The sequence below is a fragment of the Saimiri boliviensis genome, chromosome 8, assembly GCF_048565385.1.
Source record: "Saimiri boliviensis isolate mSaiBol1 chromosome 8, mSaiBol1.pri, whole genome shotgun sequence".
Lineage (NCBI taxonomy): Eukaryota > Metazoa > Chordata > Mammalia > Primates > Cebidae > Saimiri > Saimiri boliviensis.
In genome coordinates, this window is record NC_133456.1 from 39,158,384 (window position 1) to 39,181,920 (window position 23,537).

Sequence of the window (23,537 nt, forward strand, 5' to 3'; positions counted from 1 at the left end):
AAGTTGTCAATGAACACAAGTTCCTAGACCTCTCTGGTGTATTAAGGCTCTTAATGGGAAGGGCAAAAGAATCTGCTGCATGCAAAACTGCTTCTGTGATAAAGGCCTCTTGTTTAACACAGTCAAACAAGCTTCTTGAGGATCCAAATTAGATTAAGATCCCTGATCTTGTTAACATACTCCCCCAGGCAATACTCCAGTGCAGGGCTTACAGCGTCCCTGTCTTTGTGTCCTGTGTGTGGCAGGATACTTAACCACATCCCAGGCCTCTACCCGCTCTGTGCCAGTAGCAATCTCCTCCTGCCGGTTGTTACAACAAAAAACACATTACCAATAGCTCCCAGGGGCCAAAATCCCCACTCCCACTGAGAACCAGAGCTCTAATGTATGTAAGGACTTTTAAGATAAAACACATCCCTTAGGTGTTTTTGTTTCAAAAGAGTGACATTTACACAACTAACAATTAAGTACACCAAGACTTAACAGATTTATGTGGTCCAGGTGCTCCACCTAGAAGATGTACAGAGCCACTGTCACTCTACGCCATCCACAGCCCCATAGCACTGCCTCCAGGCTGCGGGTTGAAAATTTAGCTTATAAAGCCATAATCTTAATTACTCTTTTAAAAATATTTAAAAGGAGGCCTAGCGTGGTGGCTCATGCCTGTTAATTCCAGCACTTTGGGAGGCCAAGGCAGGTGTATCCCCTGCAGTTAAGAGTTTGAGACCAGCCTGGCCAACATGGCGAAACCACACCACTACTAAAAATACAAAAACGAGCCAGGCGTGGTGGCAGGCGCCTGTCATCCCAGCTACTCGGGAGGCTGAGGCAGGAGAATGGCTTGAACCCAGGAAGCAGAAGTTGCAGTGAGCTGAGGTACCTCTCCAATACACTCCACGGTCAACCCTTCCTTATACACCTCAAAATGGAGCTTTGAAGAAAACAGTGAAAACTAGAGGTTGATTAATCACATTGGCTTATTTTTCCCTCTCTGGCACACACATACAAACACACATGGCAAATAAAATGTTTCTGGAAAAGGAGCTAACAAATTTCAGCTTGGTCACAGTTCTTGAAGACAGGAGTGAGCAAGGTCTTAGCCTAATTTCCTAAGTGTCTTTTCCTCCCCATTTCAAACAGGGATCCGGGCGACATCCGTGACAGTCGATCTCAACACCAGAACAGCAGCAGCTGCCAGCTGCATGAAACAGATTGAGGCCTGCAAATTGACTGAAATGATGACTACTCTTAACCAGACATCTCATTTTTCCATTTGTGAGAGAGGCTGAGATGTGCAAACCTCTGGGTCTCAAGAGGTGAAAGAAGGCTACATTAGCCAATACATTAGCCAACTAAGAGCAAAAACTCAACTCTTCCTTGCTATTAAAGGATTTGCCGGTTATAACTGGTTCGGAGACTTTACAGAGTTTCTTAAGTATATGTAATGTTTAAATTTCCCCATCAAATGTAATAGGCAAACAAAAAAAAAAATCCTTTTAAATAACTAAGCAGAGGATATGAAAGGCCAAGAATAGACACAACTGTTACTTTTCAAAGAACCTTAGCTCTTTATTCAAACAAATATTTACACAATTGAAGGCCACAGCAAGAGGGATATAGACATTCTATTAAAATAGCGGGCAACTCTAAAGGTTTATTTATCCCAAATCCGACTGTCCTGTTGCTATCCTACCAGGAACCAAGAATTCACGTGTTCACAGGGCAAAAGTTTAACCTTCTGAAACCGTGGACTTCATTTAGACCTCTCCCCGCCGAATGCAGACGTCAGAATCGCAGAGATACATCTCGGACGCCCAAATTAAATCAAACAAGGAAGCTTAAAATTACACGGCCAATACTTGAAAATCTACATCTGTAACTTACACGTTCACATTATGAAGGAAAATGTGGCTGACAAATATTTACACTAAAGACTCCACATTTTTATGCCTCGTCTAGTTCCACTCCCAGCTGTGCATTCTAGAGCTCTTGAGAGTTACTTCAGAGCTCCAGGATAAAGATTTCTAGGGAAGAGGGCAGGGCCAGGCGCCCAGAGGATTTCCAGACAAGGGATAGTTTACCATCAGAAAAAGCTGCGGGCGTCGCTCCCTCTTTTACATAAGAAAGGTACACGAGGAACTGCGAAGCAGTTTGACTTCCCAAGCTCTTTCAGACAGGAAACCCCAACCCTGGGAGGGACAGCCTGTCAGCCTTTTAATTTCCTGGTGGTGGCGGGAGTCAGCCAGGTCCTCGGCACTTTAATAAGTGATGACTGCTAGGGCTAAGTTATTAAATGAACCAGCAAACAATTCAGCCGCGCCTCCGCCGCGCAGGGCGCTTGCGAAACAGAGGGTTAAAATACTCCCCAAGCCTTCCAGCTGCTATCTCTAGGGGTGCAGAGACGGCCACATTATAAACTTTCGGGGGGGGGGGGTGGCGGGTCAAAGGCCGAATCGGAATCAGGCTCTAGGCGGTTAAAGCTCGTGAGGTTCACTCTTAAAAGAAAGTGAACTAGACGCGCAGCTAGGCAGAGATTTGCAGGGAGGGGTCTTCTCTGAATCCCGCACCCCACACCATCCAGCAACGGACCTTCTCTTTCTTGGGGAGCTATCCCAAGGATCCCCATCCCTCTCTCCATGTGCATTCCAGAGTCGCTGGATAAAGTTGTCCCCAGTTCCCCCACATCCTGCCTGTTTCCTACAATCACTCTGGAAGCATCTCCCCTACCCAGACACTCCCTCCCCGGGATCCCCTCAACCAGCCCCGCGAGAGTCATGCACAATGGGGTTCAGGCCCCCACACAGCTCCGCAGCCTGGGCACCGCCGACCCCAGCCGGGGCTTTTGTCCCTACAGCGGGTAAAGAAGCAAAGAAACTCTGCGCCCCCGGAGCCCACTCACCGTCTCATCTTTCCTCCAAGCCGCCGCGCTCCGCTGGCGCCGCCGCCCCAGCGCCTGGCCCTGCCCCCGCCCACCCTTTCTCCTCCGTGCGCCCGCGGGCCACTCCAGGCTCGCGGTGCGCAGTCAGCGCGCCCCTCCTCGGCCCGTGCAGGCTACTGCCTCCTCTCCGCCCCCAACCCTGCGCCGCGCAACCGGCGGCAACCAACTCGGCCGCAGGGGAGGCAGCGTCCTTGGGGCGCCCTCCTGGCACACGGAGTGGGCGCCACCCTCTCCTCCTGGGCGACCGCCGCCGCCTCCTCACCTGGCCATCGGTGCGGCCCGCTGTCGGCAGCGAGAGAAGGAAGGCGCCCTCTTGCGCCACGCCACACCGTCGGGCCCCCCTCGGGCTGCAGTGGTGGGCTCCGCGCGGCTGGGTCCTGCACCCCCGAACCCCTTTGTAACCACCGCGGCGGACACCCAGGGAGTTAGAGCAACGAAGTTGGTGACCTACCCCGCTCCCAGGCAGTTTGCTGTTGGAGCTTTCACGGCTGCTGGAAGGGCCTGGCTGTTTGCCCCATCGCTGGGCGCCTGCTTCTCAAAGCTGCGTTCACAGCAGCGCAGTAGGGACTTTAGTGCCAGGCTTTTTTTATAAGCCGAAGGAAGGGCGGGAGGGTTTACGTCCTCGGGTGATGATTTCCTCCCCGGACAGCAAAGTATCTACTGGGAAACTCCAGGTGACCGCACCTTCTTCTGACAGTTCGCCCCGGGCGAGTTTACCAGATGCGTCAGAAAGCAGGTTTACAAAACCCTTGGAGAACGGCTTCAGCTAAGGACTGGGATCAGAGGCGTTTTAAACTCGTCTATTCTGATTTCCTTGCAATCATACTCTTGAAAGTTTTAATATTTTTCCACATATTTTTCAGAGTTGCTATAACCAATGGAAACAATGCTGATGTAGACCTCCATCAGCCAATGCTTTATTGAAAGTCAACGAATGAGACCGAGGGTCTCATTCATTAATCGATCTCGGCACGCGGGAATGTGAACCTCTTCCAAGGTCTGGGTGAGTCTCTAGAGTTAAAGGACATTGGCCCTTGAGGATCTCACACGAGCAAAGAAGAGCACCACGAAGTGGAAACTACTTATAATCGTTGTGGCTTCGGGCAAGTTGTTGTAGCTCCCAGCAACAATTTCTTCACCTAGAGTGCAGCAATAAATGATACTGATGCTTCATGGCAGCTAATGAGCTTCTGAATAATATATGCAAAGTACCTGGCATCATGAGCAGAACTCAGTAGTCACTGAAGAAATAGCTTAGTTAATGCACTTTTCATATGTGCAAGTAAAAGTTTGACTTCTAATTTTAGGGAGGGAGAGTCTCGCCTATGGAATGCCGTTTTTTAATTATACTTTAAGTTCTGGGATACATGTGCAGAACATGCAGGTTTGCTGCATACGTATACATGTGCCATGGTGGTTTGCTGTGCCCATCAACCTGTCATCTAGGTTTTAAGCCCCGCATGCATTAGGCATTTGTCCTAATGCTATTCCCTCCCCTTGTCCCCCGTCCCCTGACAGGCCCCTGTGTGTGATGTTCCCCTTCCTGTGTCCATGTGTTCTCATTGTTCAGCTCCCACTTACGAGAGAGAACATGCAGTGTTTGGTTTTCTGTTCCTGTTTAGTTTGCTGAGAATGATGGTTTACAGCTTCATCCATGTCCCTGCAAAAGACATGAACTCATTCTTTTTTACAGCTGCATAGTATTCCACGGTGTATATGTGCCACATTTTCTTTACCCAGTCCATCATTGATGGGCATTTGGGTTGGTTCCAAGTCTTTGCTATTGTAAATAGTGCTGCAATAAACATACATGTGCATGTGTCTTTATAGTAGAATGATTTATAATCCTTTGGGTATATTCCCAGTAATGGGATTGTTGGGTCAAATGGTGTTTCTGGTTCTAGATCCTTGAGGAATCGCCACACTGTCTTCCACAATGGTTACATTCCCACCAACAGTGTAAAAGCATTCCTATTTCTCCAGCATCTGTTGTTTCCTGACTTTTGATGATCACCATTCTAACTGGCATGAGATGGTATCTCATTATGGTTTTGACTTGCGTTTCTCTAAATGACCGGTGATGATGAGCTTTTTTTCATAGGTTAGGAATGCCTGGTTTTTTAGAGGAATTTTTTTCCCCTGTCCTGTTTGCCCTACAGAAGTCTACACTGATTAGTCCAACAGTTAAACAGTTAGGTGCTCCAGCAATTTTCTTTTCTCACCCACATCCATTTCTTCCTTTTTTTTTTTTTTTTTTTTTTTTTGGATCATCCCCATGTATTTCCTCCACCTTGGAATTTTTTTTTTTTTTTTTGCGACAGGTTCTTGCTTTGTCACCCAGGCTGGGGTGCAGTGGTACAATCACAGCTCACTGCAGCCTTGACCTCCTGGGCTCAAGCAATCCTCCCATTTCAGCCTTCTGAATAGCTGGGACTATAGATGCAGACCCATGCCCAGCTAATTTTGATTTTTTTTTTTTCTTTTTGCAGAGGTAGGGTTTCACCACATTGCCCAGACTGTTCTTGAACTCCTGGGCTCAAGCCATCTGCCCACCTCAGCCTCCCTAAGTGTCTGAGTGACAGGTATGAGCCACTGTGCCTGACCTCCTACTTCCCTTTTATCACTCACTTAGCTCCTGTCACCGTGGCCTCCTCGATATTCCTAGACTAGATTCCTGGATAAATATGTTCTATCTCAGGGCCTTTGTCCTAATTGCCCTCTCTGCCTAGAATTCCCTCCTCCCAAGTATCTGCATGGCTCACTCACTCACTTCCTTCAAGACACTGCTCAATGCCACCGTGATGCTCAGGCCTGCTCTGACCACTCTACTTATAAAATGTGTTTTCCATACAACTAAAATTTATTTTTTGACAAAGTCACTACATTCTATCATATTGAAAAATGTACTTTTAAAATTGTTTATTGTCTGTCTCTCCTCACTAGAATGTAAGTGCCAGGCAGGCAGGCAGAGAATTTTGCCTGTTCTCTCCAGTGCTGTATCCCTAGTGTGCCTAGAAGGATGCCTGGCATGTAGATGGTACTCAAGAATAAACGATGGCTTTGGCCCAAAGCACTGTGGCTGCAAACATTTCCTTGCCTAGAGCAATGCCAGAAATACACTTGAGTATATTGACATCTTAGAGACAACTTTTCTCCCTTTAGAAGGTCTAAGGAGAATGTGCACTAACACAGCACATTTAGAATGGCCATAATTAGATTGCTAATATTTATGTCTGAGAAAAAATTAGCTCATTTTATTGAGAGCAACAATTACTATTATATACATATCTGGCATTCTTCCAAATATAGGACAGTATTAGTTGATGCAACAGCCCTGTGAGATAAATACTGTTACCTCTCCCATTTTATAAGTGAAAAGAAAGAAGTACAGAGATGTCAATTGTCAGGTAATAAGTTGGTAGAGGCAGAATTTGAGCACTTGTTCTTGAGTTCATTGTCTTTAATGCTACATTCTACCTCTTTTCTAAGTGTGAATGTTACTAGCGACATTTCTGTATAATGAATAATTCCTAATTACTAGACAAAAAGTAATCCTTCACTGCCTGGTTTTATCTGCTGGCATCTCTGTCTCTTACTATAGCCAAGCTCCTAGAAGACAAAGGGGGTCATTTTATTTATATTTGTATGAATCATACTCCAAGACTTAACACATGGAAGGAACTCAAAGTATTCATTGAATGTGATTTTTCAAGTGACTAAACCCAGCAAAGCTTCCCATTCCTGATGAGTTAGAGTGGTTTTCAATAGCTCTCGTAATGCCATAGCAGCCTGAAGCTAGACGAGACCACCCTGAAGGTTCAAGTGCTAAATTAGATCAATGCAGTCCAGGCTCAGTGGCTCACACTTGTAATCCCAGCACCTTGGGAGGCCAAGGTGGCAGGATGGCTTGATACCAGAAGTTCCAAACCAGCCTGGCAAACACGGCAAAACCCTGTCTCTACTAAAAATGCAAAAATATTAGCCTGGTGTGGTGGTGCACCGTCTGTAGTCCCAGCTACTCGAGAGGCTGAGGTGGGAGAATCACCTGAGAATTCGAGGCTGCAGTGAGCCATGATCACTGCACTCCAGTCTGGGTGTCAGAGACCATGTCTCAAAAAAAAAAAAAAGAAAAGAAAAGAAAAGAAGGATAAATGCAGACCCCAACATCTAAAAATATATAGAAGGCCGGCTGGGCGTAGTGGCTCATGCCTGTAATCCCAGCACTTTGGGAGGCAGAGGCGGGCGGATCACCTGAGGTGGGGAGTTCAAGACAAGTCTGACAAACATGGTGTAACCCCGTGTCTACTAAAAATACAGAAGTAGCCGGGCTTGGTGGCATACACCTGTAGTCCCAGCTATTTGGGAGGCTGAGACAGGAGAATCGCTTGAACCCAGGCAGCAGAGGATGTGGTGAGCCGAGAATGCACCATTGCACTCCAGCCTGGGCAACTAGAGCGAAACTGCGCTTCAAAAAAAAAAAATGTATATTTATATATCTAAGGCACTTAATAAAGTACAGTACTACTGTTAAAACAGTACTACTGTTAAAAAATAGAATAAAAAGAAAAATAAAAAAAAGTACAACTGTTATCGTTATTATTATTACCAGACTTTCGTTTAGTTATGGTGATGTTTTTAAAAAATAGAAATAAGTCTTTCTACTTTTTCTATTTCCTGGGTTATTTACAATAAAGTTTTCTATTTAATCACAGACCGGAGTCCTGCCTGCCTCTCTGCGTTCCCTCATCACTAGGGATATTGTGGTAAACTAAACAGCAGACCTTTCTTTTTTGCCTCTCCGGTATTTATAGCAGTCACAGTCCCTGATATAACTTTTCTATATCTGTTACCCTCTCAGGTGGGGAACTGTAAAGTGTTGCTCGGTATGGAGGCTAAAGCAACTCTGTCTTGGATGCTAATCTGCCATGCTGAGTTTTTTCTTTTTTCTGTTTACTCTAATTTCATGGACGATTACATGTTGACTTCTGATTAACCCGAATTCTGGGAATTACTTTAAGATTTGTGCTTTTGGCCGGGCGCGGTGGCTCAAGCCTGTAATCCCAGCACTTTGGGAGGCCGAGGCGGGTGGATCACGAGGTCGAGAGATCGAGACCATCCTGGTCAACATGGTGAAACCCCATCTCTACTAAAAACACAAAAAATTAGCTGGGCATGGTGGTGCGTGCCTATAATCCCAGCTACTCAGGAGGCTGAGGCAGGAGAATTGCCTGAACCCAGGAGGCGGAGGTTGTGGTGAGCCGAGATCGCGCCATTGCACTCCAGCCTGGGTAACAAGAGCGAAACTCCGTCTCAAAAAAAAAAAAAAAAAAGATTTGTACTTTTATCTGCTGTTACCTTAAATCCTGCCCTTGGGTCAAAACAACCTTGAGCATAAATCCTGCCCATAGGGAGATTCACATAGCATTCTTGCCTCTACCTGAGGGATCAACTTCAATTCTCCTACACGTTCTTTTCCTTCAGTTTATGTGTCTTCACTCTGAGGGTGACAGCATGGAGATGCACAATCTTTTCTTGCAGCCACCGGGGACATGGCTTCTGTTCATAAGTCTCCATTGAATGTTTCCTTCTGAGAAACTAGATTTGTGAGCCTCTTTCTTTGGCCTTTTGGCTTCTGTGATCTTTGGGAGTAGGTTTGTACATACCTGCTCACCTTGAAACACATGCAGTGATATCATGAATTATTTATGTTATTCCATTTGGAATTATTTTTGCTATTGTTCCCTTTTATTGGAAAAGATTGGTTGGATTTGATTAACTTTTTATGTCCTGAATCTGGATGTTTGTTCCTTTCTCTGCCATGATAGCCTCACAAATCTTTATAGCTATTAACTCATTTCAGTTTAACTCGTGGAACAATTGTTTGTATTGAAGTTCTCTTTAATATTATGATGCTTTAATGAATCATGAAGTTTCTACTTGCAGAATGCAGTGGAAAAATCATTGACTGTGAAGTCAGGCAGAACTGGGTTTTAAGCCCTGACTGAGCCCCTTTATTAGTTGATATAGTTTGGCTCTGTGTCCTGACCCAGATCTCACCTGGGATTGTAATTCTCATAATACCCAAGTGTTAAGGGTGGGACCAGGTGGAGGTCATTGGATTTTGGGGGCAGTTTCCTTCATGGTGTTCTCGGGGTAGTGAGTTCTCACGAGATCTGATGGTTTTACAAGCAGGGTGGGACCAGGTGGAGGTCATTGGATATTGGGGGCAGTTTCCTTCTGGGTGTTCTCGGGACAGTAAGTTCTCACGAGATTTGATGGTTTTATAAGCATCTAGCATTTCCCCTGCTTGCTTTCCTTCCGTCCTGCTGCCTTGCAAAGGTGTCCGCCTCTCCTTTACCTTTTGCCACGATTTTGTTTCCTGAGGCCTCCCCAGCAATGTGGAACTGTGAGTCAATTAAATTTTTTTCCTTTGTAAATTACCCAGTCGCAGGTATTTATTTATAGCAGTGTGAGAACAGACTAATACACTAGCCAAATAATTTGAGTGCATTATTTACCTTCACTGAGAAACAAACTTCTATTCTGAAAAGTAAAAAACTCATATTTTATGAACAAGTGTGTTAATGTAGGTACCATTCCTCGTACGGGATAGATAGCACAAAGAAAAGGCTTAGCAGAGTAGTTTCCAACCACATTTGCCCTTCAAATATTGATGATGTTGACCATTGGATTGCACACTGATTGTTCTTTATAAGTTCAGTACCACATTACATACTCTTTAGAATTTAGTACTTGAATAAATTTTTTCTCTAAAAAAAAAAAAAAAGAATGTACTTTCATTTCTTAGAAAGGCCATCTTCAACTATTTTCACTTTGGATTTGCAACTGTTGTTGAGAAGAACTATGTAATCCGGTGTTTCTCTTTGTATCCTCGCGGCCAGCATCAAGCTTACCATTAAATTTTTGTATAATGGTACTAAAGGCTTTGCTTTCCTCTCCCTTTTAAAATGTTGTTGATGTATTTTTATTCCAATAACCTTATTGAATATTTAGTTTTTACTATACATTCTCTAATATATATTTAAATATATAAAGTATGAATAATACATTATTCAAGTTAACACCAGAAAATTAAACAAAACTAAAGTGGAAATCATTTTAACCTCCTAGGGGCATAACATGGCAAATGCCTCATTTTTCTCTCCTCAGTAAGTTTAATGATTATCCCTATGTGCTGCTTTATCTTTAAACAATGACAAGGTAGGTTGTCTAATTATGAGAAAAATCTAAAGCTGTTTGGAACATCTGATTAATTTCTGCATCAAATGTTCTCTTTCTGTGCTTCTCCCCCCGCAGACTTTTCTGTGAGTTTGTATTGTAATCAGGCAGGAAAAGGATGCATCGTATGTGTGTCTTTGTGTGTCTTTCTTTCAGATTACCCTATCCCCACTGTGTGTTCATCTGGCTCACTTTTCTTATCACTTGAAGACCCTGAATTGTTCTACTTTGCCTGCATAGTGAGCTTAAAACAATGAGTTTCTCTGTATCTTATCTGCTTATCATGGAAAAAAAAATACCTTATCAGCAGTACTCCTGGATATTGAAGAGAACTCAGCTTCTCTTCTATTGGTTTTGTTTATCCTTTGATCTGACTTTCATCATCCCTCCAGTTATCTCATACCTTGATTTCAAATTTGTCCTTAATATTATACATAAAGATAATTATATTATGTATAATGATAATTATATATAAAGATTATTATAATTATAATCTTTACATTTAACATTATATATATATATGGAGAGACAGAGAGAGAGAGAGAGAGAGAGAGAGAGAGAGAGAGAGAGAGAATGCCATCTTGGGCAGGGATAGATGTCCAAATTGATGTGTCAGATATACACAGACTTCAGCACAAGAGAGAATTCTGACAACTCAGAGCAGGGGCCAGGCTTCAGAACATGAGGAATGTTAAAACAAAGGCAAATTTACTAAGCATTTACTCTGTTCTATATTGCCTAGTATAAAACTCTAATGTAATAATGTAATATATACTTAAAAAAACAATGATACAGAAGGGTTCAGGTGAAGGGGTATCTGTGCTCAACGAGTCCACCGGGGAAGACAGTACATGTGAGTTTCATATTGAAAAAAAATAGGCTGGGGAGCCTTCTAGGCAAAGGAAAGAGCATGAGCAATGCAGGAGGACGGTAAAGCCAAGGAAGGTTTGGGAAGGAGCGAGTATTACAGCCGCCTGGGCTGCGGAGGGAGGAGTAGGAGATAAGACCCAGGGCGCTGGGGCCAGATCTGAAGAAAGGGGAAAGATGAGGCTTTGACTTTCAGGCCTCACATCGAATACCATTTTAATTATGTCATTTCCTTGCTCCAAACTCCACTGGCTCCTTGTTGCCGGACAAATACAGGAAGAGCCAGCGGCTGTGCAGGAAGTGGAGTAACATGATTGTATAGGGATAGGGTAAAAAAGAAATATGAGCTCCAGCCACGACATTTAACTCCAATAAAGCCCTCCTCTACTTCCTGTATTAAAAAAGGTGTCAGTCCCAAGTCAGGGCTGCTCAACTGAGTACTTATTAGGGCCGCAGTTAAGATATTAAATCTCTCCCTCCACTCCTGACTATGCTTTTTCTTTTTCAGAGTTACGCTAAATCTGTAGTCATAGATCCTAAAATGCTCACAGAAATATACATGAACAGGCCCTTTTCGGCTGTTGGATCACTGATGGACTAGAAATTCAGTGACAATATTCTGATTAACTGGCTGTGTCTGCAGGGGCTCAGAGCTAGTTACCAGACCATTTTTAATGTTCCACTTGATGGGGACAATTTCATTGTTTCTCTCAGGAGAATTGCAAAGAACACTAGTAAAAACATGATGATACAGCACTCAACTCTGACTGGAGAGTTAGTTAGTGTTAGTGCTCAATGAATTCTAAACGGTTGTTGGCAGCATTTATTTCTGAGATACAGATGGTGATGTTATGACTAGTATAGTTTCTTTCTTTATGTATTTAAAGATGAGATCTGTACTGTTGTCCAGGCTGGAGTACGGTGATGTAACCATAGATCATTGTAATTTGAAACCTGGCCTCAAGCCATCCTCATGCCTCAGCTTCCCAAGTAACTAGGACGGCAAGTCCATGCCACCACACCCAGAGTTTACAATTTCTTGTAGAAATGGGATTTGGCTACATTGCCCAGGCTGGTCTTAAGCTCTTGGGCTCAAGTGACCCTCCTGCTTCATCTTAGTAAGGTTATTTTAGTCTCATTTGAATTTATGACTACCCTCAACCAAGAATTTATTTTTAAAGTTTTAAAAATTTTAATAACTTTTTAGGTACAAGTAGTTTTTTTTTACATGAATTAATTGTATAGTGATGAATTCTGATATGCACCCATCATCTGAGCGGTGTACATTTTACCTAATGTGTACTTTTTAAAATCTCTAGCCTCACTCCCACCTTCTCCCTTCCAGTCTCTAAAGTGTATTATGTCACTCTGTATGCCTCTGTGTACCCATAGCTTAGCTCCCACTTGTAAGTGAGAACATACGGTTTTTGGTTTTCCACTCCGGTTATTTCACTTAGAATAGTGGCCTCCAGCTCCCCCTAAGTTGCTGCAAAAGACATTATTTCATGCCTTTTAATGGCTGAATAGTATTCCATGGTGTATATATACCATATTTTCTTTATCCACTCATTAGTTGATAGGCACTTAGGTTGGTTTCCAGTCTTTGCAATTGTGAATTGCTCTGCAATATAATTTTTTTTTTTTTTTTTTTTTGAGACAGAGTTTCACTCTTGTTACCCAGGCTGGAGTGCAATGGCACGATCTCGGCTCACAGCAACCTCCGCCTCCTGGGTTCAGGCAATTCTCCTGCCTCCGCCTCCTGAGTAGCTGGGATTACAGTCACGCGCCACCAAGCCCAGCTAATTTTTTGTATTTTTAGTAGAGATGGGGTTTCACCATGTTGACCGGGATGTTCTCGATCTCTCGACCTCGTGATCCACCCGCCTCGGCCTCCCAAAGTGCTGGGATTACAGGCTTGAGCCACCGAGCCCGGCCTTGCTCTGCAATATAATACATGTGTGTCTATTTTGTATAATAAGAACCAAGAATTTCTGAGTTACGAATATTTCTAAAGAAGATAATCAAAATTCATTCATTTTGCTGTTCAAATGGAAAACAAAAGAAGCTCTATTTAAAAGGCCATTCTCTTTTTGATGATTTCCAGAGCGGGGGTTAATTCCTAACGTATTAGTATTATGTTTAAAAGATTGACATAAGAAAAATTTTCAGAACTTTGGCCTTGCACAGTGGCTCATGCCTGGAATCCCAGCACTTGGGGAGGTCAAGATGAAAGGATCATTTGAGCCCAGGAGTTTGAGACCAGAATAGGCAATATAGCAAAACCCCTTCTCTAAAAAATATTTTTTCAGTTAGCCAGGTATGGTGTCATTGGCCTGTAGTCCTACCTACTCTGGAGACTGAGGCAGGAGGATCACTTGAGCCCAGGAATTCAAGGCTGCAGTGAGCTATGACTGCATCACTGCATTCCAGCCTAGGCAAAAGAGTGAGACCCTATCTAAAAAAAAAAAAAAAAAAAAAAAAAAAAAAACTCCAGAATTTTAACATGGGCATATGGATTCACTGTATCTTAATGTTAATATTAGTTAGCTTTATAAAGGGCTTAGCAACCCATCAGCTCACAAGAGGAAAATTTTATACACAGTCGTGTATTGCTTGAGGCTAGGGCTGTGTTCTGGGAAACGCGTTGTTACGTAATTTTGTCATTGTGCAAACATCATAGAGTCCACTTACACAAACCTAGGTGGCATAGTCTACTCTACACCCAGGCTACATGGCATAGCCATAGGAATGGCATAGCCTATTCCTGGACTACAAGCCTAAATAGCATGTTACTGTACTGAGGACTGTAAGCATCTGTAACATAATGATAAATATTTGCGTATCTAAACTTCTCAACACAGAAAAGGTAAGGTGTTGTGCTGCTGTACTGATGTCACCAGATCATAAGACATTTTTCAGCTCCGTTATGATCTTACAGGGCCACTGTTGTACATGTGGTCCATCACTGATTGAAACATTATGTAGTGCATGACTGTGTTGAAATAAGTTTAGTAGTCATTAAACAAATATAAATATGTCTAAGGGGTATATTTTTCTCCCCACATCCCAAGCCTGTTGGCAGAGCTTTCTGGGGCTCTTCCTCTGTTTTTTTTTCTACAAAAATCCCAGATAAGGTCTGAGACCTCTCAACAATTGGAGTGTTGGTTGCGGGATAAGAGCACCAAAGCACTTAGTTTTTTGCTCCTCTAGTCTGCTGAGCATTGATGAGCAATGTAATCAAGACAAGCTGTGATGTGGTTCATTGTTTTCCTGTTGGAAAAGCTACTTTTGTCCTGCAGAAGTTATCAAAGTGACTATCCAGGTGGAAAATGCCTTACCCAGGCAATTTGAAGGATCCCTAGTGGCAAGGGGCAACATTACCCTTGATGAATAATTCACTGGTAATTAGTTCTCAAAAGAAAGTTTTTATCTCTCTTGGGCTGTTAGCATTTCATGATAGATTCTCAATTACTTTGTTGAATGCTTTGATCCTACTATAAATATCAGTCCCTTGTTTTTTTTGATTTTTTTTTTTTGAGGAGGAGTTTCACTCTTGTTACCCAGGCTGGAGTGCAATGGTGCGATCTTGGCTCACTGCAACCTCCGCCTCCTGGGTTCAGGCAATTCTCCTGCCTCAGCCTCCTGAGTAGCTGGGATTACAGGCACACGCCACCATGCCCAGCTAATTTTTGTATTTTTAGTAGAGACGGGGTTTCACCATGTTGACCAGGATGGTCTCGATCTCTTGACCTCGTGATCCACCCGCCTCGGCCTCCCAAAGTGCTGGGATTACAGGCTTGAGCCACCGCGCCCGGCTTGAGCCCCCCTTCTTAATTGTAGTCTACAATTAAGTAAAGGACACCCTCCTAGATCCAGTCATCCAGCTCCCCTATATAGAAAACTTCTTCAGTCCCTCAATTCTTCCTCAACCCCCATTACCAATCCATCGCCAAATCATATAACTTCTACCTCTAAAACATCTGTCAGTAGAATTCTTCATCCCCTTGCAATCATTTATTACCTGGTATTTTCCCACTTTCAGAGAGGGCCAGGAACAAGTCAAGGGGAGATGGAACCTCATCAGGCCCAGGGTTGAAGGGACACTGGGTGTGCAGTAAGTAAGGCTCTGCCAGGGAAACCGAAGATGCAGAGCCTAAAGAAAAAGCTAGGATCCACATTTTGGAAAGAGGGTCTGGAAGTATCAAATCCAAGACTGCATTTGGCCATGAGAAGAGAATGGGGTACAGGGCAGTCGCTGAGTAATACTCAGTATTTAAAGCTCCCACTTACGGCAGGACATAATGGCCAGGTGAGATGGGACAGGAGGGATATTGGAATTGTAATAATCTCCTAAATCAAGCCTCAATAACAGTACTTAAAATTTAAATTCTTTTATTAGTCTTTTTTCCACCAAACTGCCGCACACAATTCTAAGCTGTATGAGGACCGAGATCTTTCTATCTTGTTCATTGTCATATCTCCAGTGCCTCTCACAGAACTTCATATATGACAGGACACTATTAAATATTTGTTAAATAATGACACAAACTCTCTTGAATGCTGAGACTCTAATCTCATCACTCCAGTGCTTAGGATTCTTCAAGTAACTTCTTAAAGCCTTTAGGATAAAATAAATCTGGAATCCTCAGATTAGCACAAAATCAAATAAAAAAGAGTCATCTGGTTTCTGCAGGTTATTTTTCCACCTAACAGTTTGCCATTTCCTTCTTCCTCTTCCTGCAAGGAGGGAGCATTCCAGTCACAGCAAACTGCTTACAGGTATTCACATGTGTCACATTCATTTATCTCTTTCCTCATAACCACAGTTCACCTAGCAATAATCGCTTCAGAAATCACCCTCTCCAGAAAACGTTCTCCAACTCCATGACTGGTTTTAGTTAGATGTCAAAATATTTCACATCATCATATTGCAATGTTTCAGTTTTATTTTCCATGTCTGCTCAAGATATATACTCCCTACAGATGGTAGAATTGCCAGCCAGCCCCCACATTAGAGCAACTGAGTAAGACAATTCCCTAAAATCTCTCTGTGTGTGTGTGTGTGTGTGTGTGTGTGTGCGTGTGTGTGCACGTGCGTGCGTTTGTATGTGTGTGTTCTATTGGTTCTGTTTCTCTGGAGAGCCCTAACAGGTTTTTCTATTTTAACTCTGTGTCTAGAACTTAGAATAATGAGTAAATGAAAAATTAAATCTGGTTTGGAATTGCCCTCCCTTAATACAAGGGGACCCTGCAGTCCAGAGCTGTTGAGCTGTTCAGAAGGAAATACTTATGAGATTGGCTTAAACTAGGTACCCAGGCTTATCCCTCATTCCTCTGGTTACTTGATCACCTGAGACATAATAAAAAGTAATGAAGAATATGTACACTTTATAAACCTATTTATTCTGTTTGAGTGCCAGGGGAACCCTTTGCAAAGATTTCAACCAGCACCACAAACCCTGTGAATTGGGAGTAGTGATGGTGGAGCCGCCTCCTTCCTCAGAGACGTCAATATCAGCTACTCTGCTAGAGCCTAACGGCTTGATGTCTTTATGCATACCATCCCACCCTTTCTTGTGTAGGCTTTGATTTCTGAATGACTGATGAGTCACTGAGAAAGACCTCCACACCAGCTGCTTGGGTCTTCCCATCATTCAACATCTGGACTAAATAAAACCTCAGCATATGTCTTCAGTGAGGTAAGAATCAGTGACCTGTGAACAAGCAGGTGACCAAAGTTCTGGCCAAGGACTGCCAGCCTCAGGCTCTCTTCCCCAGTGATTGCTGGATTCCTGGGCTTATACTTGAAAATGACACCTCATTCTCAATAAGTATGATGGAGTAAGAACTTGTAAATATGTACTGAAAACCTCTGACAATAAAGTTCTCACCAAAATGTTGCAAATCACCAGCTCCATCTTCCTTGGGCACGTCTCTCTGGGCATCATGCTGCTCCATCAAGATCTTCTGCTGAATCTCAAAGGAGAAACTGGGATCAGTGCCAGCCTGCACACAGCAAGAAAAGAGAGGTATCATGATTGGAAATCTGAACTGACCTCTGAAAACTCAAGGTCAACATAACCTCTGTGTTGAACACAGATGTTTAACATCTGGGGAAACTGCTTCGGAAGTTGAAAAACAGACGTCCAGCCCACGTGGTGGCTCACGCCTGTAATCCCAGCACTTTGGGAGACTGAGGCGTGCAGATCACAAGGTCAGGAGATTGAGACCATCCTGGCCAACACAGTGAAACCCTGTTTCTACTAAAAATACAAAAATTAGCTGAGTGTGGTGGCATGCACCTGTAGTCCCAGCTATGCAGGAGGCTGAGGCAGGAGAATCACTTGTACCTGGGAGGCAGAGGTGCAGTGAGCCAAGATTGCACCACTGCACTCCAGCCTAGCAACAGAACGAGAGACTGTTTCAAAAAAAAGAAAACCGGATGTCTTGGATCACCCTGTTATTCCACTGCTATCTACCCTTTAAAACAACAAAACTTCACCACTACCAGCACCATTAATAACAAAAGCACACTTTTATCTAGAATAAACAGATTCTGGCAAACAAGTAATAGACAGTGCTTAGACCAAAGGAGGAACCAGTTTCTTAGCATAGTTATTTCTTCTTGGGCATGTTGCTGCTTATTTTCTATTTTTCATCCCATGCTTATTATTTACCAGCCACCCTGTTAGGTATTTTGTCTTTATTATTTCTTCTAATTTTTAGAAATCCCATGTTATATGGAAAGAAACTAGTGTCCTTGTTCTCAAGAGCTTCCCAAAGAGTTCCTGACTTTAAGTTTGGCTTTCTGCAGCTGTCATATCTAATATTCTCTGTAGACACAGGGGAGCCCCAGGAGATGACCTCATTCCATTATCATGTAAGTGAGGGCTCCCATTTGTTACAAACCTAGTATGCCAAATATTGTCCTGCTTGATTCTCACTACGTCTCTGAGACTAAGTGCTGTCATTTTTTATTTAACAAATGAGGAGCCAGAGAGTGACGAAGAATAAGGGAGTTATCAAAAGTCACATAACCAGTGATGTACATTTTCTAATAAAGTAACAATCAATATCTCCTATTTAAATGCTAAAACATACCAGGTTTTGTTTATATTGCTCTTGGTGTATTAAAGAGAATGAACTTTAATGGTGGCAGAACTGGAGGCAGAAAGACAAGTTAGAAGTCAATCCAATAATTCAGGGAAGAGATGCTAAGAAACTAAACTAAAGGCATTTGTATAAGACAGTGAGATGCAGACTCTATGATATATATGGGAGGTAAAATTCATCAGGCCAACATGATTTATTGATTCTGAAAGGTGTGTACAAGGGAGAGAGGATTTGATGTGGGAAAGTGACGGATGATAGGGTGCCATTATCTACAAATGGCAATACTGGAAGTGGAGCAGATGTGGGCGAGGAGAAGAATTTAATTCTGGACATGTTGAAGTGAAATATATCTGTAGGGCATCTAAGTGAAGTGCAGGGTAGAGAGCAAGACTAGAGATATATATTCAGAAGATGCAAATCATGGCAAGTTTTGTTTTTCCTCAAAATGGGAGGGAGCAAGGCGAACTATCTCCTAGGCTGAGAGAGATGTTATCTCCTAGGCTGAGAGAGATGTTAAAGATCTAAGAAACAGATTAAGTGACAGAGCAATGTCCTGAGAGAAGAGAGAGAGGGTGAGGTCAAGAACCCAGCTGGAGTGTTGGTCTTGACTGGAATAACCTCTCTTTATCTCAAAAGAATGGGTAGTGAAAGCAGGTAAGAGTAGATGTCAATATAGGTCAACAGCTATTGATGGGAAGGTTAAAATTAGAGGATTTTTACATACTGAGGGCCTCATTTTTGCCCATGAAGAACAAGGCAGAGTCTTCCATTAAAAGTCTACCAGAGTGAATATTATTGTAGGAAATAACTGCTGAAATATAAACTTCTATAAGTTATATTTAAAAGAAGCTTTAAAAACTTTTGTGCTATAAGCAATAACATCAAAAAGGTGAAATGGCAGCCTATAAAGCAGGGGAAAATGTTTGCAAATTATATATCTAGTAAGGGACTCTCAGCTAGAGTATGTGTGAAACTCTTAAAATTCAAAATACTTGGCAAAGCGTAGTAGCTCACTCCTATAATCCCAGCACTTTGGGAGGCCAAAGGAGGAGAATCTCTTGAGCCCAGAATTTTGAGACCAGCCTGGGAAGCAGCGAGAGATCCTGACTCCACCAAAAATTTTAAAAAATCAGCCAGGCATGGTGCCATGTATCTGTGTTTCCAGCTAGTTGGAGGCTGAGACAGGAGGATGGCTTGAGCCCTGGAGTTAGGAGCTTCAGTGAGCCATCATCATGCTACTACAGTCCAGCCTGGGTAACAGAGCAAGACACTGTCTAATAAAAAAGAAATCAAAATACTCAAAGGCCTTGAGTAAATACTGCTCCAAAGAAGATATACAAGTGGCTAATAAATACTGAACATCTTCAACCATTTGGGAAAGGCACATCAATACCATAATATGACACCATTTCATACCCACTAGCATGACAAAAATGACAGATTGTAACAAGTATTGAGGAGAATGGAGAAATTGGAACACTCATAGGGTGTTTGTGGAAATATATAATGCCTCTTTGGATCACAATTTGCCAGTTCCTCTAAAGGTTAACAGGGCTGCCATATAACCCAGAAATTCCACTGCTACATATATACCCCAAAGAATTGAAAACATACATTCTCACAAAAACTTGTTTGTAAATGTTCATGGTGTCATTATTTGTAATAGCAGAAAAATGGAAACAACTCAGATATCTTTCAAAAGGTGAATATGGATAAAGTGTGATGTATCTATACAACGGAATATTATTCAGCAACACAAAGGAATGAAGTACTGAGACAATGCTTCAACATGAATGAACTTTGAAAACATGCTACATGAAAGAAGCTAGTCACAAAAAAATCACATATTACATGATTACTTTTATATAAACTATCCAGAATAGGCAAATCTACAGAGACAGAAAATAGATTTGTGGTTACTCAGAAGTGAATGTGGGGAAGAGATGAAAGACGAATAGGGAGTGACCGCTAATGGCTCTGGATTTTCTTTTGAGAGTGAGAAAAATATTCTAAAGTTAGATTATCAATGAGTCTTTGAATGTATCAATAACCATTGAATTGTAAACTTTAAATAGGTGAATTATATAGTATATGAATTACATCTCAATACAAGCTATTTTTTTTAAAGCTTCACAGAAGATTTTTAGGGCAGTGAAAATACTCTAAGATACTGTAATAGTGGATACATATTATTATATATGTGTCTAAACCCATAGAACGTACAATACCAAGAGTGAACCCTAATGTAAATTACGGTCTTTGCGTGATGGCAACGCATCAATGTAGGTTCATCAGTTCACCAGTTGTAACACACATACCACCCTAGTGGGGATGTTAATAAAGGGAGAGGCCATGTTTGTGTGAGGATGGGAGTCTATGAGAAATCTCTGTACCTTCCTCTCAATTTTACTGTGAACCAAAAAGTAGTCTTTAAATAAAAATATAGTCTTAAACTAAAAAATTTTGCTGTGAACTAAAAAAAAAAAAAAAAAAAGTCTCTTAAAAAAACGCAGAAGCTTAATGTCTAAGGAAAAGATTGTTTACGGAGGCAAGAAGGGAACACTGCTAAAGACCAGATAATAATAATGGCCATTATATTTGAGGACTTATAAGCCAGGCCCTGTGCTAAGTGTTTTACCTGCATTATCTCCTTTAACCTTTACCATAACCCCATTTATATTCGATACCTTTCCCTCAATTTACAGACAATACAATTAAAGCTCAGAAAAACAAAGAGCTTGTCAAAAGTCAGCAGTGAGAAAGATAGGAAGACAAAATGCAGACCTACGTCTGTCTGAGTCTGCTCCTTAATACATGTACTGTGCTGTCTCCCTCAAGCTTTGCTCTCTAACTCCAGCTTTCTAGGTTCCACAGAAATGCCAACATTTTTAGGCCAGCTTCTTTTTCCAGGGCATTCCTACACTGTTCTAGGTCTGTCGGCCTTAGAGTGGTAGATAGCATTTCCACCTCTACAGTCTTAATGAAGAGTTGCAGAATAAACACATTCATAACAAAAATGTTGCGGAATAAATGTATTGATAAATGATCACTCTCCTTAACTCCTCCACACGCTGGAGTACTAGAAGCCCAGCTGACACCCTGTGCAGAGTGATTTCCTGATGTTCAGAGCGCTTAGAGCTAGAGGAACTAAGAGCCCAACCCAAAGAAAATGTATCTCTCTATTCTATTTGAAGGGGTTATGAATGAGAAGAAGAGAACAAGCGTTGATCTCAACTGTTAGAGAGACAATGCCCATACTCATTCACTGTCAAGGTGGTTCTTGAGTTCTACAATCCTGATGCAACCTTCCAGCTTTCCTCATGTAATAACTGCAGATATACCTAAATTAGTTCCTGGCATGCAGGAGGGCTTCAAGAAGTTTTTTCTTCCTTTTTCATTCCTTTGCAGTTCCCCGCTCCTACTCCTACTTGATAACCATGAAAAGCTCACTGTTGCAATTCAAACCTCTGCTGGGTGCAGTGACTCATACCTGTAATCCCAGCACTTCGGAAGACTGAGGCATGTGGATCACCTGAGGTCAGGAGTTTGAGACCAGCCTGGCCAACTTGGCAAAGCCCCATCTCTACTGAAAATATGAAAATTAGCCGGGCATCGTGGTGGGCACCTGTAGTCCTAGCTACTCGGGAGGCTGAAGCAGGAGAATCACTTTAACCTGGGAGGCAGAGGTTACAATGAGCCAAGATCACACCATTGCACTCCAGCCTGGACGAAAGAGTGCGACTCCATCTCAAAAATAAATAAATAAAACAATTAAATAAAATTATAAATTCAGACCTCTAGTCTGGAGCGGAGTAACTGTAAAGGAAGAGACAAAAGACAAACCTAGCTCGCCAGATCAGCTGCCTAAACTCCTCTGCGGCCTGGTAATTACAACAAAATAGTATTGGAGACTAAGTGCCTTCTGATGAAACTATGACACCTGTCCACATATGTCTTAATGCCACATTATTATAATGTGAAAAGCAGTAGAAGAAAAATAGTGCTTTCTAATAAAGTGCAGTATTCCAATGTTTACGTGAGCTTACATTGTGTTAGACATCGTACTAAAGTCTGTACAGACATCTCGCCATTTTGTTCTCACACAATCTTTTGAGGTAGGTTCTTCTAACTGATAGGCAAGAAAATTGAAGGCAGAAGAAGAGGAATAACTTCTCTAAAGTCACCTAGTCTGTAAGTGAGGGTCAGCAACCTCCTCTTAATCTGTGTGGCCCTAAGTCAGCTCTCTCCATTTCTGCATTAGATTGTCTCCTTATCCCTTCTGTTATTACCAAGCTCCCTTTCAGGGGAACTGTTCTCCTAAAAGTGGTATGGTGGAACATGATTCTAATGTGTAAATAAGATTATAAGCAATTATCCAATGGAAAATTGCTAGAGTAAATATTAGAATATCAATGGAAAAATGCTAAATATTAGAAAACAGAATCTAATACCGCATTAAGAAAATATACCATGACCAAGTAGGATTTGTTTCTGCAATGCAAGGATGATTCAATATGAGGAAATCTATTGATATAAATACCATATTAGTAGATGTAAGAAGAATAATCATATATTATCCCCAGTTAGGGGAAAAGCTTTTTAAAATTCTTTAAATTTTATTTTATTAAACAAATTTTTTTTGGAGACAGGGTCTCACTGCCGCCCAGGCTGGAGTGGTGCCGTCACCACATCACAGCCTCAACCTCCTGGGCTCAAGTGATTCTTCTGCCTCAGCCTTCTAAGCAGCTAGGACTACAGGCGTGTATCACTCTATTTGCTAATATTTTTATTTTTTAGAAAAATGTTGCCCAGGTTGGTCTTACAGTCCTAGTCTCAAGCGATTCTCCTGCCTCAGCCTCCCAAAGTGCTGGGATTACAGGCATGAGCCACCACACTTGGCCTCCCCACCCCCCCACCAAAAGAAGCTTTTAACAAAATTCAATTCCTATTCCCAATAAAAACATGAAGAAAATAGAAATGGATGTATATTTTCTATGCTTGATCTTAGCCATAGGGCCAAGAAATGATGATGCATATATTCCTATACCTTGATCCTAAAACCACTGTTATGCTTAGTCAGAAAATGCTAGAGTTATTTCCACTAAGATTAGAAAAAGGTAAGGATGTTTGCTCTCTGCATCTATTGAATGTTGTTTTTAACCAACACAATTAAAAAAGAAAAAAAATCAATTCATAGAGAAGGGAAAAGAAGAAATAAAACTATTTACAGATGATATAGTTTATGCAGAGAACCTGAGAAAATCAATGATAAGCTCACAGACCACAAAATAAACTTAATCTTTTAAAAATGCTAAAGATAATGTTAATTTTAAAATAACTTCAAATGTCAGAAAAGCTGTAAAAATAGCACAAATAACAT

The 23,537-nt window shown here is 42.0% G+C and overlaps 1 protein-coding gene across 11 annotated transcripts in view; it reads right to left on the bottom strand.

Moving 5' to 3' along the window:
- Positions 1-23,537, bottom strand: part of PHLDB2 (pleckstrin homology like domain family B member 2) — a 237,724-nt gene that overhangs the window by 108,273 nt on the left and 105,914 nt on the right. For 6 of the 11 annotated variants that reach the window (XM_074404396.1, XM_074404392.1, XM_010346008.3 and 3 more), the window contains exon 2: positions 16,936-17,050. In XM_074404396.1, coding sequence (XP_074260497.1) covers positions 16,936-17,002 — 67 coding nt within the window. In that variant the 5' untranslated portion in view covers positions 17,003-17,050. Of the gene's footprint in view, positions 1-2,899; positions 2,982-3,200; positions 3,622-16,935; positions 17,051-23,537 lie in introns of those variants that run through there. The other 5 variants (XM_074404399.1, XM_074404397.1, XM_003935478.4 and 2 more) reach the window with 3 other exon arrangements.